The sequence below is a fragment of the Anoplopoma fimbria genome, chromosome 14 (genome assembly GCF_027596085.1).
Source record: "Anoplopoma fimbria isolate UVic2021 breed Golden Eagle Sablefish chromosome 14, Afim_UVic_2022, whole genome shotgun sequence".
NCBI lineage: Eukaryota > Metazoa > Chordata > Actinopteri > Perciformes > Anoplopomatidae > Anoplopoma > Anoplopoma fimbria.
In genome coordinates, this window is record NC_072462.1 from 9,240,211 (window position 1) to 9,256,569 (window position 16,359).

Sequence of the window (16,359 nt, forward strand, 5' to 3'; positions counted from 1 at the left end):
CAAGACACACTGCAATTGTGTTTATAGTAGCTTCCCCTCACTTAGTTGCTGCTATGTCGGCTAACTTTAGCTGACGCACGCTGTGGGCTTAATGCACAACCCAACAATGGACAGACTTTACAATAACTGTTTGCCATTCTTTTATTTCTTAAAGCACAATTTTTGCATCCAAGTTACAATCAAAAAAACATTTAGTTAGCTTAACCAAATTATTGTTATCGCTATTTTCCCTGCAGACACCATAGCAACGGTCAAAAACTGTATGCCTCCCGAGCATGCAACACGAAAGGCTGCATTCCTTTCCTGAATAAATGCAGTTCCATTATAGGTGACTGCCACCCAATGTGCAGAAAATGTATTCCAACTAATTTAACACTAAGGAAATAAAATAAATACATGACCATGTTAAAACCCAATTTGTATCCAACTTTCAATAAAGTCCAGTCAATCTAATTTACATAGACCAATTATCACAAAAGTCTGCCTCAGAGGGCTTTCATCGCTGCCATTTTAAACCGCCACTTTGGATAAGGAAACACTCCCCAAACATAACACTTTAACAAGGAAAAAGTTCAGGAAAAATCTCAGGAATAGCAACAGAGGAGGGACCCCTTTACCAGGCCAGACAGTTGGGCAATAGATGTAATGTGTACAGAACAGACCAACATAATAAAAATGCAACATAGACAATCCATATCACAAAAAAATACATAGAATGTGAACATATATGAAAAAGATGTGTCAAGCAGCTTCCAGGTGTCGTCAAACAGTTAGAGGCCGAACTACACGACCACACAAGCCTCAGAACCACCTGTGACCTGTAAAGAGGACAGTCTACACAAACACACAGGTAGTGATGGGTATCATAAGATTTTAACAGTACTAGTACTCTTACTGATTCTGCTTATCAGTTCGGTTCCTTAGCCATACTCGTATTGGTTCTCTTTGATTCTATTAAGAGAAAAAAAGACAATTCATTAAGAAAATAATTAACATTACTTTATTAATTTTGTATGTAAACAAAAAGTATTTCTTAAGCAGCAATACAAGAAGTTCCTAAATCTTTAGAATACATTCCAGCTAAACAATTAGTTAAGCAATTAACTTTCATTTATTAGCCATTTCCCTTTTTGCAAACTCCGTACAGTATCGCTAACTTTACATGCAGTGGACGAGGACGGATGGCTGCTGGACGACTAATGATCTGCTTATGTTTTGATAAATTGCTGCTATTACCTCCCATACTTGTAAGGATGTTATTGCATTTGTACCAACAAGAGTTATCAGCATCTACTGAAGTAAAGTGTAGCCACACTGGATCTTTTTGTCTCTCTCTCACAGCATAAAACACAGCATTCACACTGATTGAAATGGAGAATAAATGAAAGACTTAAAAAGAAGAGAGAGTTACAATTCTACCAGTGACCAATAATAAGATCTGAGAAAAAACAGACAAAAATCACAAACTCAGATTCTCCATTTGGCGGAAATCGCAACACATTTTAACATTTAAAACTCTGTTGAGATATCAAGAAAGCCACTACGAGTGTTTGAGAGCAGGGAAATAGAAATAAAAAAATGAGTATAAACTAAGTGAGCAAGATCATTATTGTGACTTTATTTTGATAATCGCAAACGTGCAATTACACTTTTTATGCACAGAAGACATTTTTGTTTGCTCAAATCAAATGGATATTTGCATGGTTGTAATTTCTCTACAATATATAATTTTGTAAAGAATTTTCTCTGTTTTAAATGTTCCATTTGTACTCAGACATAACTAATTACCAGTTGGATAAAGGGCTTCCGAACATGCCCAGTGTGGTGCATCATAAAAAGGATAGGAAGCTCTTGCATTAAAAACGAAATAATGCCACTGATGTGTCTACGCGAAGAAAAGCATTAAAAAACAAACATGAAATAGGTTTCAGAGGTTTAACATGCAAATGTATGCTATCATGTGCTTCCTAACCCCATTTCATGGTCATTAAGGGGTTTAATAAATATTGTACTTTCTTTTTTTGCAAGCAAAGAGCAAAGCAAAAGTTTTGGCAGCATTGGCTGCCTTTTCTTTTGTGACTGTGTAGGATGAAACAAAAGATGACTGTGTGAAACATGTCACCAATATAGATGTTATAGCAGTAAGTTTTCTGGTAGCATGTGTTTTATTGCCAGAAATCTCCAGTTTAGCTTTTATTCTCTTAGTTTTTCTGGATTTTAACCTTTTGTGTGTTGATTATATACTAATTGGATAAAACTGTGAAGACGTGTGCTTTTACTTTATTTAGAAAAAATCTATTTGACATGGTCAAAGGTTAAAAATGCATTCTTCCATTATCCCCTGAAATTTAGTAGTGTCTTTTCAGAATATGTACTATTCATTACCCATAGTGTTTAGAAACACAAACTTTATTATTATAAATGTTTTGTTTGCTTTGATGTCTGTGCCCATGTTTTAATCTACGAAGTACAAAAAACAAAAAACATTTCACCTCTACTACTGGGTCCATATGATCTTAACTAACAGCCATCAGTTATATAAAAAAAAAAAAGCCCAACTACTAACTAACAGCAGGGCAAGAATACGTAAGACTCAACTAAACTGCTGAAAGTGTGACAGCCGCTTGAAATTCTACTGCTATCTTATGATCTTCACGTGTCAGCCTTTATCTGTATGTTCACTGTGACACTAACGGGGAGCTGTACCGTCAGCATACGTTCTGGAGCAAATTCAAGTAGAAGTAATGTGAACCTTCACGAAGCTTCATCTTGTCCTGAAATTCAGCCAGCACAAACCCCAGCGCAGGGAGTCCCAGGAGCGCTACGCAGCTCTACTGATGACAATATTTTTGACTTTACACTCATAGTCACAGTCATAGAAATAGAATGAGAGGTGAACAGACATTTAACTGTTGAACGCAGATGAGTGTGCACACCTCACCGTTTGTTGTACCTCAGGTTCTGGAAACACAACTCTAAATGAATGCTAATTTTTGTTTCATTGCCTGCTGGATGTGTAAATAGGCAACTACTCATTGTATATATATCAGCTTGTTGTGGAGCTTCTCTGCTGCCAGTGGCCCAAAAAAGAATGCTGCTTGAATAAGATGATATAAATAAAAATATATATATTTTAGGACTGTCTCACTCTCTCTCTAAGTTTTTCTGACTCAGGTAACTGTTTGTTTCTTTAGTATTAAATCATATTTTAACCAGACAGACTTGCCAGACAGAGTTTCCCCTGTAGACTGGCTGACCTCAGCAACAGAAAGAAATTACACAGATAAATCCCATTGTTTTTAACATAACAATATTATATAGCTATGATGGAACTTAACTACTCGGCTAAAATATTAGCTGTGTAAATGATGAAGAGGTCAAACTGAAAAACATCGCCTGAAATATAATTATGTATTGAGCATGCATGTATGTAAACAGGATAAAGAAAGTGAAAGGATGTTTTGAATCATAAAGAGAAAGGTGAAATGTGTCTCCTCAAACACATTCTCATGAATCAGGCAGGCGGCACACCACAGGAAGACATAACACAACTGAAGACACATGAATGGGGCACCATGTTCCACTGTTGATAAAGAAGAGTTGTTTTTAACTTGATTTACACATTTTGTATCTGGTGGGTTTCTACTGTTTGAGACAATTATACCATGGTTTGCATGATGAATACTTCTACTTGAAGTCTCCTCTGTTGATGTTATGTCATCCTTTGTCCTATGTTTTGTATCATGTAGGGACCTTTTCTGACTGGCCTTTTAATACAGGTACCAGCTATCCAAATCAGTGGAATAAGCTTCTAGAAATTTGCACTTTTACTTGCCTGCTAAAAAAAACATTTATTTAAGCCCAATACAGCTGTGGTCAAATGACAACTCCCACTGCTCTCATCAGCCTGGTTTCCAGCAGCAACAGCTGTCGGACACTGTTAGAGACTGGCAGGTAAATGGTAAATGGACTGTACTTGTATAACGCTTTTCTAGTCTGACCACTCAAAGCTCTTTTACACTGCATGTCATCATTAACACATTCACAACCATTCATACACTGATGACAGGGGCTACTATGCAAGGTACCACCTGCCCATCAGGACTCTAACTAACATTCACACACATACACACACCGATGGCACAGCCTTCGGGAGCAACTTGGGGTTAAGTGTTTGCCCAAGGACACATCGAAATGAACTGCCGGAGCCGGGGATCGAACCGCCGATCCTCTGATTGGTGAACATAGTGGGGCATTTACCGGTTAAAGAGACAAATATTTTGTTTGTTGGAGACAAAAACAGCTACAAGAGAGAGAATATTGGTCTTACATTCTTTCGGTGGACGCTATCACTAACATAATATGCGAATATGCGAGTAACAGGAGGTTGATACCCAAGAACATTTTGGAGTGTGCTTGCTCCAGTTTGTAATCCCACAGACTCTCCCTTCACATTAGCCCAGCAGCTAGGAGGCAGGAAACATGGACTTCATGAGTATTGAGGCGTATTTTGCATTGTTTATTAATAGGCAAACTAACCTTCACTGTGCGTTTACTGCCACTAAACAACTTCACTGCTAACCGTTCCCTCTGCTCTGAGGGCCAACACCTCCTCCTAAGCACATCCACCGTCTCTCTCTCTCTCACGCTATCTCTATCAACCTCCCACTGGCTCTGCTCACACTCCATCACTGCCATATAGAAACATGATCATATGCATCAATGTTGATAGAAAAATCGATCAGGAATACTACTGGATCGCAGACTTGGTTTGCAACTTAACAAGGAGTGCAGACTCCTAGGTAAGTTGCAACTTGGCTTACAAATGACTAAATGCAGTCTCATTATAACTTACAACCCGGTCTTACTCCAAACAGCAGCTAGATCAGTCCCTCAGCGTCTGAAGCTTTACTCCACAGATGGTGTGTGAGCTCCGAGCTTGAGCAAAGGCATTTAAGCTCAACAAGTGGTTTGTTACAGTATTTTCCGAAACACCAGAGGGCGTACAAACTTTTCTAACGCCAGTTACATAAGAAGTATAGCCTACTTAATTTACATAACAAACGTACTTATTGAACCCCAACCATAAGTCTTTTCCTAAATCTAACCATGTACTTTTGTTGTGTAAGTTAACCTTAAAACAAAGTTTATTTTGCAGAAAGACTGTATGCATGTAGATTTCGTGTATTTTGAAAGACATGATGCATGAAAACAAGCAGATTCTGACACACCGTCCATGACACATCCAACAGAAGAGGGGAAACCTTGAGCGGTATAGTTAGAAGTTCAGAGACACAAACGGGAATGTGTTGGCACGTGCAAGCACACGACCAAACACATAAATGATAAGGGAATAAGGGAATAATGAATGATTACGTTTCTGACCCCCCCAAAAACTGCTTCGACATCACTTGACAACGTTTCCAACAACTCATTTAACAATCTAAATGGTAAATGGACTGTACTTGTATAGCGCTTTTCTAGTCTTCCGACCACTCAAAGCGCTTTTTACATTACTAATCATTCACCCAATCACACCCATTCATACACTGATGACAGGGGCTACCATGCAAGGTGCCACCTGACCATCAGGACCCTAACTAACATTCATACACATACATACACCGCAGGAACAGCCTGCGGGAGCAATTTGGGGTTAAGTGTCTTGCCCAAGGACACATCGACATGGACTGCCGGAGCCAGGGATCGAACCGCCGATCCTCTGATTGGGGGACGACCCTGCTCTCCACTGAGCCACAGCCGCCCTGAAGATATTCTGTCAGCAGCGCAGACTACAATATTTATCTAGTCTTGCATTGTAGCCCCTGTCATCAGTGTGTGAATGGGTGAATAATATGTAATGATATGTAATATAAGCTTTGAGCTACTGATTGTAAGTCGCTTTGGATAAAAGCGTCTGCTAAATGACTGTAATGTAATGTAATGTACTCGATTTGTACTGTACATCAACAACATTAACATACGTTTTATCAAATTAATTTATCTTTTAATGTTATTTTACATTCTCATACATAATAAAATGTTATTACTGTATCAAACATTTTTTGCAAGAACCTAGATGAAATTTAAAACTATGCAGCAAACAGACTATTTTTGACAAGTCTTTGAGGATTATGGAGATGAAGTATTGTTGAAGGATTTAGGATTTATCCATGTTTTGGACACTGTACATAACTTGGGTCTCTGGTCTGTGCTCCTCCTCTGTCTCTTTGCCCTCCCCCTCTGTATTTACAAATGAGGTAATCCCAGGATGTCTGTGTAGGCGGTCGGATACAGTCTCACTGCTCAACTGCTAATATAAGACTCTGCATGTAACACCAGTGATCAGGGTTTTTGTGGAGCAGACAGTTTGCGGAGCAGACTTGCCACCATGGGACAAAGTCTGATTGGGCACACACTGCCAGCTGACGCTGCCTGTGGGAATGCAATGATTGATATGGGCCCGGACAGGTCTTTGCTCATCCTCCTCAAACACTGCCGGGACATGAAGCAACAGGAGACGCGCCTCAGAATCATCACTCTGCTCCTGCTGCTCGGCTGTACAGCACTGTTCATTTTTACCATCTGTGTTGATTTAAGGCCCCATGAAAACTCTGTATCCAGTGGACAAGGGGTAAGTATTCTTCGCCGGCTAACGTTTCCTTGCCTTCTTGGTCTGGACATCAATCATGAGAGCATGTTAACCTCATTTTCGTCTTTTATGTAATATTTGGCTGTAGTAGGAATACTTCACGCTTCACAGTTCTCCACCATACCCATGAAGTGAGGAGTGTAGTGGAATTTAAAACTACCTCTACTACATGATTCCTGGATTAATTTAAGTCTGGCACAATATGCTGCATCTGTACAGATGCATACAGTGATTGGAGATGGGGTGCAACTTGAAGGTTTACTTTTACATAGGGGGTTGTGTCCACATTGTTATGAGTGCTGCTTTAATTCACCGCTTCCCAACATAGAGAACAACCTTCAGTCCAGCTACACAGTATATATCTCAATGGACACAGTTGATATGGATGATTAGCTCTTTTCTTTGACATTTCCTGCTGGTATCATTGTTAAGACAAGATCACAACAAGATGGCCATAAATAAGTTATCAGACTAAAGTGTTGCGTGTCACGATGAAACTGAAAATGTGTTTTCTGTTATTCCCAGAGTGCAGCTGAGCGGGGTCCATCCCACTCCAAGCAAGTGAGAGTTTCCCCAGCAGGTATGCTGTGTCATTAACTTTATGTTTAATAAGCTGGAATGTAGTATTTGAAAGTAAGAAGATTTCAAATTCCAAGTAAAACATTTCTTTACTGCTCTCTACTCCCAAAGCACCATGGTATCTCATTTGGTGTCCTAATTTCTAAAACAGACAGCGATGTCATGCTGGTGTTGTATGACAAAGATCAGGGTTTTTCCCTGAAATATGAGCGATCCAGAAGCACTGTGTTGAACCCCTCTCCTCTCTTTCTCTTTCTATCTACAGATAGTCAAACAAACTTCAAAAGACTGCGCATTCATCTAAGTAAGTGTTCTTTTTAATGAGATTCCAGTATTTGTGCATGCCTTGTGTTTTGGCTGATAGGGACTGAAACACAAATGTTTATGGAATTCCATATTTTTAGATCTTATTGAAGTTTCATCTATGATAATCATGTGTGGTAAAGTAATAATAATATTGTGTATGGACCTAAATATTTGTCCAAAGATGAGCAAACAGTGAGTGCAGCCCGAATGGTTTACAAAGTCTCCAAAACGAAATAGACCAATCGTTAAAAAATCCCATTCAAAAAATGAACATTCCAAATGTTGCAATGCCAACTGTGTTTTCTCAATGTGTCTAAACCCAAACACATCCCCAGAGGTAGGAAACCTTAAAGTTGTAAGTTGCATTTTTGTTTATACAACACGACAGCGATGGTTTCACCTCAACAGAGGGTGAATCTACGTGTACATACATCAGTGGCCATATAATATGATGATAATATAATGAATAACAGCAGCACACTCAGCTGAAACTGTTGGAGTGCACGTGAAGGCAAGATGAGAAACAGGCTGCCAGAATGATTTTATTTTAAAATAACTCCTTTTCTTTGATCAGGAGATCTGTTTAAACAACGCGTACAGTATCTTAAGATTTTTCAACATAGTGAAAATTTTATAATTTAAGACAATACAAAATAAATGGTAAATGGACTGTACTTGTGTTGCGCTTTTTTAGTCTTCCGAGCACTCAAGACACTCTTATACTACATGTCATCATTCACCCATTCACACCCATTCATACACTGATGGCAGGGCATCAAGACTATGTAAGCATTCATACCCAATCATACACCACAGGCTACACAGGCACAGGTACAGAGAGCAGTTTGGGGTTAAGTGTCTTGGTAATATCGACATGGACAAGCAGAGCGGGGGATCGAAAATCCGTTCCTCTGATTGAAGGACAACCCGCTCTATCAATAAGCCACAGCTGCCATTGACAACATTACAAAAGGGATTTGTTTCAATGAAATATTTGACTCACTGTATGTCCCTCTTCCTACAGGGTCTGTGTCTGAAGACAACAAAACTGATCCACGATTGATCCGATGGGATGTAGATTTTGGTGAAAACAACTACGACAACAAGAAACGTGCCATTGTGATTCCTGAGGACGGCTTTTATTTTGTCTATGTGTGGGTTGCTTTAGGCTGCCACCAGGTTGACAGAGCTTCAAACTTCAAGGAATTCAAGGTAGCGCTGCACAAATGGACTGAAGGTTACAACTGTAATGTGACATTGATTGAGGCCTGGGATGGCATTACATGCACTCCAGACGGGAAAAGAAGCGTGTTTGTAGGGCAGCTTTTTGAATTGTGGAAAGGAGATCATGTGAGTGTTTGGATCAACCGGGGTTACAAACTGATCACGAAATCAACCTTTGGTGCTTATCTTGCTTAGAGAATATACCTAGATGAAAATACTGTAAGTCGTCTTTGGTGTATGTTTTCATTGTCTCAGTCTAAATAATGTATCTGTGAAATATTTCCTTATTAAAAAGTAAATTTAAGGTCATCAATCATAACTCAAAATAATTGAGTATTCATGATTGAAAGATATATAGTATATTCAGATGGTTGAAGAAATTACAAGAACTGTCTTGTTGTTCTCCAGAACAGCTTTCATGCTCCTTGACAGAGATTCTACTAGAGGGATGAACAGCATTCTTCCACCTGAAAAGATATTCATTCATGTGGTGGTTTTGATGATGGTGGTGTCTCAAAATTCTCCAATGGGTGTGAGTAAATATCTCCACTCATTCAATGAGTTTCTTCCTTAACATGTTACCTACCGGTCTGCGTAAAATTGACACAACAAACATTTCCATTACCTAAATTACAAAAAAAGATTTACCTCCAGTAGTATCAAGGCATAGTTTTAGAGTTATGTTTTTATTGCTAAGGTTTTTTACCTAAAAAAGACTGGATGCTATCCACTGCTGAGACTTTTACTGTCACCCCAAAACAACAGAGGGGAATATAATTTGTTGTGTTTCAAGCATGGGACTGAAAATAAAAAAACTCTAAACAAATTTATTCAGAATAATTCAAATTTTGACTGAAACTGTCATCAGTTTTCATTGTAAGCTATTCTCTGTCAATGTACTGGGACATTGCTTTAGGAAAGACATACAGTTGACTTGTTCACATTTAATTTCTCATTGTTTTATTCAGCGTAAAGAAGACGATCTATCCACTTCCATTGCATTGAGGTATATTGTAGGGTTATAAATTCAGCATTGTGTTGGATTAAGTAAGGTTTGAATGACTGTGGCTTAGAATGAAGCAACTGATACTGTTGTTTACAGTGTCTCTTAGTTTAGCACAGCATTAGCGTTTTGCTAAAAAATGACTTTTGGTAAAAATCGCTCATTTGTAAAAATCATCTCATACAAGATTTACAACGTGTATAAACACATTAGACATGCTCATTTTCAGCATCAATTTAAAACCATGTGCAAAACGTGCCAGCAATCCATGACAGAGCCAATACCAATGTAAGCATTATGTTGTGTGTACTCAGGGATTCTTTTATGAATTATGAAGCACTAACTCATTTACTACTATGAATAAATTAGCAAAAATAACTTAAGCTAACCGTATTTTGCTTCTTATTCTATCATGAGTTTGTTTTGTGCATTCCTATGGGTTAATCTGTGTCATCGCTAAAACTCTGATAAGAAAGACTGTTATTTATTATTTTGACTCATTTGTAGCGTATTGAATGCTGCCATGAGACTATACTACTTTTAAGATTTTTAACTGTACTGGACTCATTGGATATTTTAAATGTCGTCGATTTTACTGTTGGATTACAGACTGATTGTTATATAATCTCTTTAAAAGAACTTTAACAACTTTATTTTCATTTGTGCAGTTCATTTGTGTCTCCATTTTGACTTGGAAATTGTGGTGTGATTGGGAACACTTTTGCTGCTGTGGGACATTGTTATATTTATTGTGATAATGGACCATACAAATAAACTGGACTTAAAAATAAAACATAGGTCTTCTTCTACCTTTTCGGAAAACACTACACAGCATGTCCATCACATCAGCAACTGAGAAATCAGTCATGAGAGACTTTTTGTCATAATACTTCCTGGTAGCGGGTCACACTCTGAAGACATAAAAAGGAGGGATTCTGACAATTGACCCACAAGGAATCCCTTTTTCATTTTTTGAGAGGAGCTCGTCAACTACTTCTGGCTAACAGGTTTTCACAGACATGGGGCACTTTTGGAAGCCAGCAAAGACCTGCTATATGCTTGAACTGAGCCAGTTATAAAGTAATTGAAAAGCATCTATTGGGGCAGTTTGAAATAATGCAGATAGGAGACTTCCTTTTCCTGAGGGAGAAAGGGCCTAACACTTTGGGAGATGACTTACAGGACTGAACACATGATTTGACAGTTCTTGCAGAGCAGTTCCTCGGCAGAGGGAGGTTGCGTGGGAGGAGGTTAGGGTTAGCAAATACTTTATTAATACATATGTTCAACAAGCATGAGAATGTAAACAAAAGTGAATCCTTATTCAACCGCTCTGTCTGCAGTCTCTCATCTACCGCTACGTTTACACAAGCACGGCACGCACGCTCAGCCAGAAGCATTTTATTTTTAACAAACAAGCTTAAACAGACTCTGTCTGTAGTCTAACTGTTTCTTAGTTTGTTCTTGTAAACTTCTCTGTTGGCTGAGACAAAGCAGTCAGAGGACAGAGGACAGGAGGACTGGGGACAGAAGGAATGACTGGTATTTCATGTATGTGTTCTTCATTCTTAAACTTCACTCAGAAATTATATTTATTCTATTGACATTTTAGATTTGTTTCCAGTGAGATATTTATGACTTTATACAGTGTAAGTATGTACTTTGCTGTTGTAAACATTATTGTTGCTGCTCTAAAAATAATATGTGTTATAGCTCTAAACAATAAATAAATTCTAATCCTGTTCTGTATTATTTGCTCAAAATTCTCTACATGTTTTTAAAATAATTATTTAGTCTTGAAGAAGAACCGAGTATTGATAAAAGTAGCTCCTGGTAGTTATAAAATCCTAAAGATAACTCTCTTTACCTGAAGGCCACTCTAGTTCACAGACACACATGGCAATTGAGGGGTTTTACTTTTTCAACATCCTACAATATGATTTTTATAACTTTTTTGACAAACTATGCAATGAAGTTTAATGTCTTTTTTCAACATATGACTTTAAAGTACTTTTTTGACATACTATACAATGCCTTTATAACATTTTTCTAAATAGTATACTATGACTATTAAAGTACTCTTATGACATACTTTACTATGAGTTTTAATGTACTTTTTGACATAGTATACTAAGTCCATTTGACTTATTTTGGCATATTATACTATGGCTTTTTGTGAAGTTTTTTGACATACTTTATTATGACTTTCTTTTGACTTTTTTGGAAATACTATACTTTGAATTTTTCTACTTCAAACAAACTATGATTCCTTTTCAACTTTTTTCAAAATACTATATTATGAGTTTCAAGGCTTTGTTCAATTTTTTTGACAATCTACACAAAAACACTATTTTCATTTTTTTGACTTAGTATACTATGACTTTTTACAACTTTCTATATTTGTTATATCTATACAAACTGTTCTGTGACTTTATATCGTCTTTTTTCGACATACTTTTCCAGGACTATTTTCAATATACACATCGACATACTATACTGTGGCTTTTTTATGACTTCGAGGACATACTTTTTTACATTTATTTTTTATTTGTATGGTATTTCATACTATCATTTTTTTTGACATAATATACTATAACAGAGCTGCCCCTCTTGCCTCACAGCAAGAGTTTTCATGTTCTCCCCGTGTCAGCGTGGGTTCTCTCCGGGTTTTCCGGCTTCCTCCCACAGTCCAAAGACACGCAGCGTAGGTTGATTGATAATTCTAAATTGCCCGTAGGTGTGGATATGAGTGTGAATGGTTGTTTGTCTCTATATGTCAGCCCTGTGATAGACTGGTGACCTGTCCAGGATGAACCCTGCCTTCTCCCAATGACAGCTGAGCTCAGCTCCAGGCCCCCGAAGACCCTTAACAGGATAAGTTCAGGATAACTATCTCCAGGCCTTGGTCAAGCCCTACACCCCCGCCCGACCACTTCGCTCTGCTGCCTCGGGGCGACTGGTTGCCCCGTCGCTCAGAGGTCCCTGCGGCCGATCCACCCGGTCACAGCTTTTTTCTGTCCTGGCCCCTCAGTGGTGGAATGAACTCCCCACTGACGTCAGGACAGCAGAGTCGCTGCCCATCTTTAGGCGCAGGCTGAAAACTCACCTCTTCAAGAAGTACTACCCTGAGCCTTCCTCGTAGCACTTATTGCACTCGTATTAGTTGTTGCACTCACTGTATTCGTATCAGTTCGCTGCACTTATTGAATTCGTATTTGTTTACTGCACTTATCCTATTCGTAGTAGTTTGTAGCACTTATTATATTCGTATTAGTCTGTTGCAATTATTGTTTTCGTAGTAATTTTCCTCTGCACTATACTTTTGCTCTGGCTTATGCTTTAAGATGCTTGTTTATGAAAGGAGATGCACTTATGACTTCTGGTGACTAGTAGTTCTCTTGAATACCTATGTTGAATACACTTCCTGTAAGTCGCTTTGGATAAAAGCGTCTGCTAAATGACTGTAATGTAATGTAATGTAATGTAAGTGGTTACGGATAATGAATGAATGAATTCATATACTATAACTTTTCCTAACATACTATATTATGACTTTTTTTTTTTTACATAATACACCATGATTTTTTATAACATTTTCATGGCATACCATACTAAGATTTTTGTCATGTTTTTTTTGTTACAATTATAACAATTTTAATGGCATATACACTATGACATTTTCATGGCATACTATGCTATGGCTTTTTATGACATACTATACTATGACTTTTTTTGACATTGATTGACATCTTCAAATTTCTTTTAACTATTAATGACTTCTCTTACAAATTTTTTATTACTTTTTTTATGGCATCTTAAACTATTTCTCTGGCATTTTCATGATATTGTTATGCCACACGATACTGTTCAACGTTCATGAATTTTTTATTGCACTTTTTATGATATACTATGACTTTTTTGGGATACTATACGGTGATATTTAATGTTCTCTGGTTTGACTAACAGCACATGTGGGATAATGTTAGAGAACTATACATAGACGTCACTCTGTAACTAACTGCAGTAACTTCACTGAGTTAATGAACCTTCTCTATCCATGCTTGTGTTATGATGCATTTTAGGATAGATTTTAAAAGTAAAATTAGAAAGAAAAATATCTTTCAAAAATCCTGTTCAATCAGAGTATCAGACTCTGCTAGTCCATGTCGATGCATCCATGGGCAAGACACTTAACTCCTGTATGCTGTGCCTGCTGTGTATGAATATGTGTGAATGTGAGTTAGTTCTGATGGACAGGTGGCACCTTGTAGGGTTGCCACAGTCATCAGTGGATAAAAGACTAGAAAAGTGCTATACAAGTCCATTTACCATGTCATCTACAACATTCCGCAAAACACTGACACTCGCATTGCTGTAACACATGCAGGTTTATTGCACATCAAACCAGTCGCCATGAGTTGGAAAATGACAAGTATGTGGTGACATCTGGACTTTTCATAGTCCCTCCCCCAGGCATGTATCAACACACTAATTTAAAACATGAAAGTAACAGGAAACACATTCCATATAAATAACAGTTGTTAGAAATCCTGAATTCATTTAAACACGCAAACAAACACACATAAAATGGAGTGTTTCCAGTCAGAACAGACTAGTTTTGACAATTTGCATGCTACAAATGATCTGTTCTGCAGTCCTTGTCAGGTAGCCTGTTTATACAAGAAAGAGAATATTCAATAGTTTGACTAAATATGCATTACTCTTTAGTCCACTGTCAAGCTCTTTCTAGAACTTTTTACACTGTCATCTACATGAGTGTATTGAGTTTGCTCAGTTGTCATCCATGTTTGGAAACTGACTGAGGAAACTGTGAAATTCAGTGGAAAGCTATGGAAAAAGAAGGATATTGGGCAATGAGGTAAGATTAATTACTATAACCAAGGTCAAGAAAGACTTTAATGCTAAAACAGCCAATAAATTGTAAAGAAGGCCACGTGTCTAAAGCATTGCTGCATTGTTCATTTTAATAAAAAAATACAAATCTAGCAAACAACATATTTTGGTTGTTACAGTCTAATAAGTAATAGAGATACAACTATTAATTTAGTTCTAAAGGTGATGCTAGAGGAAAGCATCAAAGTACTCTGCAAATGTTATGACATTCTGACGGTTCGACTTAAAAATAAAAGGAGGAGATTTTGGCTCTAGAGAAAAAGTCAGGGGCACAACATTATTCAGCTTCATCCTATGGAAACCAGGAATATTCATGCCAGTTGTCAACTTGGATACACTAAACTACTGTATACTCTAATTTCTGTTGTTAGAAACTTGTGGTGGGAAATCCCCCTTGGGATTCCCTTTGAAAGACTTACAATATTGCTATGAGTCACACGTATTGCACTGTCACTGGTGAGATAAACCATCCAAATAAAGACTTTACATCATCTGTTTTTAGTTTCACATAAAGAATCATTAGTCATACAAGATTCCACTTTTCCAAGTTGATGAGTCATTTCTTTGACCCTGATGACCTGTTCTCCTAAATACATGCGATCTATCAGCTCATCACAAATCAGAGCAAACTGTATAACTCTGCTATCATAAACTTTAAACTCTCTGTTGCAACACTTATTGTTATGGCGTTACACAAGTAGGTTTACTATTGTGGAGACGGTTTAAAATTTTTAGTAACTGATGGATGCTCCAACTCTCCCTTGCCCTTTTTACGTCATAAGGCAGTTTGCGTTGAGAGGATCTCCTCAATCAGGGAGATGGTATGCTGCCAGTCAAATGGGAGTGAGGGGAACCACGCTGTTGTAATAAGTGATTCTTACATGACTGTTAACTTACCACACACTACTATTCTGTTTCACATTATTTTAACATTTTACAAAGTGTCATGTGGCACAGCTAAGGATCTCTGTCTGCAGTCAATTTTCATGTTTTGCCTGTGTGATACAACACCACACTATGAGTACAAGCTGTGTCAAGTTGTACTTGAAAATATGATGATGACTCAGTATGATCACGATTTCACTATACTGCAATCATTTCACAAACCAACAGGAAGTGTAATTTCACTGATAAGATGGTGATTAAGATATGATTCATGGTTTTCTCTGTTAGAATCAGAAACTGCCAAGCTTCCCAATCTCCATGTTTCAGCTCTCCGTGGTTCACAGTAGAGCAACATACACAACAACAAAAAAAAATCTGATTTACCATTCCATTTCAGTTGAAAGCCCTTCTCAGCAGGTAATAGATGTATTTGTATTGCTGAGTTTTAAGAACAAATGATGTCAGAGATTGTCACAGTTGGAGATTATGAAGCTGAGAGTGCACCGGAGAGAAGAGAAAGCCAGCAGGTATAAGTCATCACATTACAATATCCTGCAAAGGATACTTCTGGTTTATTACAAGTTGGGTCCATTCTCGTGGTCGACTCCCCACTTTAACTCTTCAATGCACTCACCTCATTCGGCCAAGCAGGTGACATTTAACCTGGGCTTGGTATACTTCTATGACTATAGTATAGTATATATATAGTTCCATGTTTTTAATAAGTTTCATAACAAATGTAAGCCGAACCCGAAAGTTGTACTTCAGCCCTAGAAAGTAGTTTAGACAGTCTGGT

At 37.8% G+C, this 16,359-nt stretch overlaps 1 protein-coding gene across 1 annotated transcript; it reads left to right on the forward strand.

Annotated features, from left to right (window-relative positions):
* The first annotated feature begins 6,302 nt into the window (after positions 1-6,302).
* On the forward strand, positions 6,303-10,534 carry LOC129102690 (uncharacterized). The gene is made up of 4 exons (XM_054612937.1): positions 6,303-6,634; positions 7,178-7,232; positions 7,497-7,535; positions 8,562-10,534. Exons 1-4 carry the CDS (start codon positions 6,392-6,394, stop codon positions 8,954-8,956), a joined length of 732 nt encoding a protein of 243 aa, XP_054468912.1. The 5' UTR covers positions 6,303-6,391; the 3' UTR covers positions 8,957-10,534.
* Positions 10,535-16,359: the final 5,825 nt, after the last annotated feature.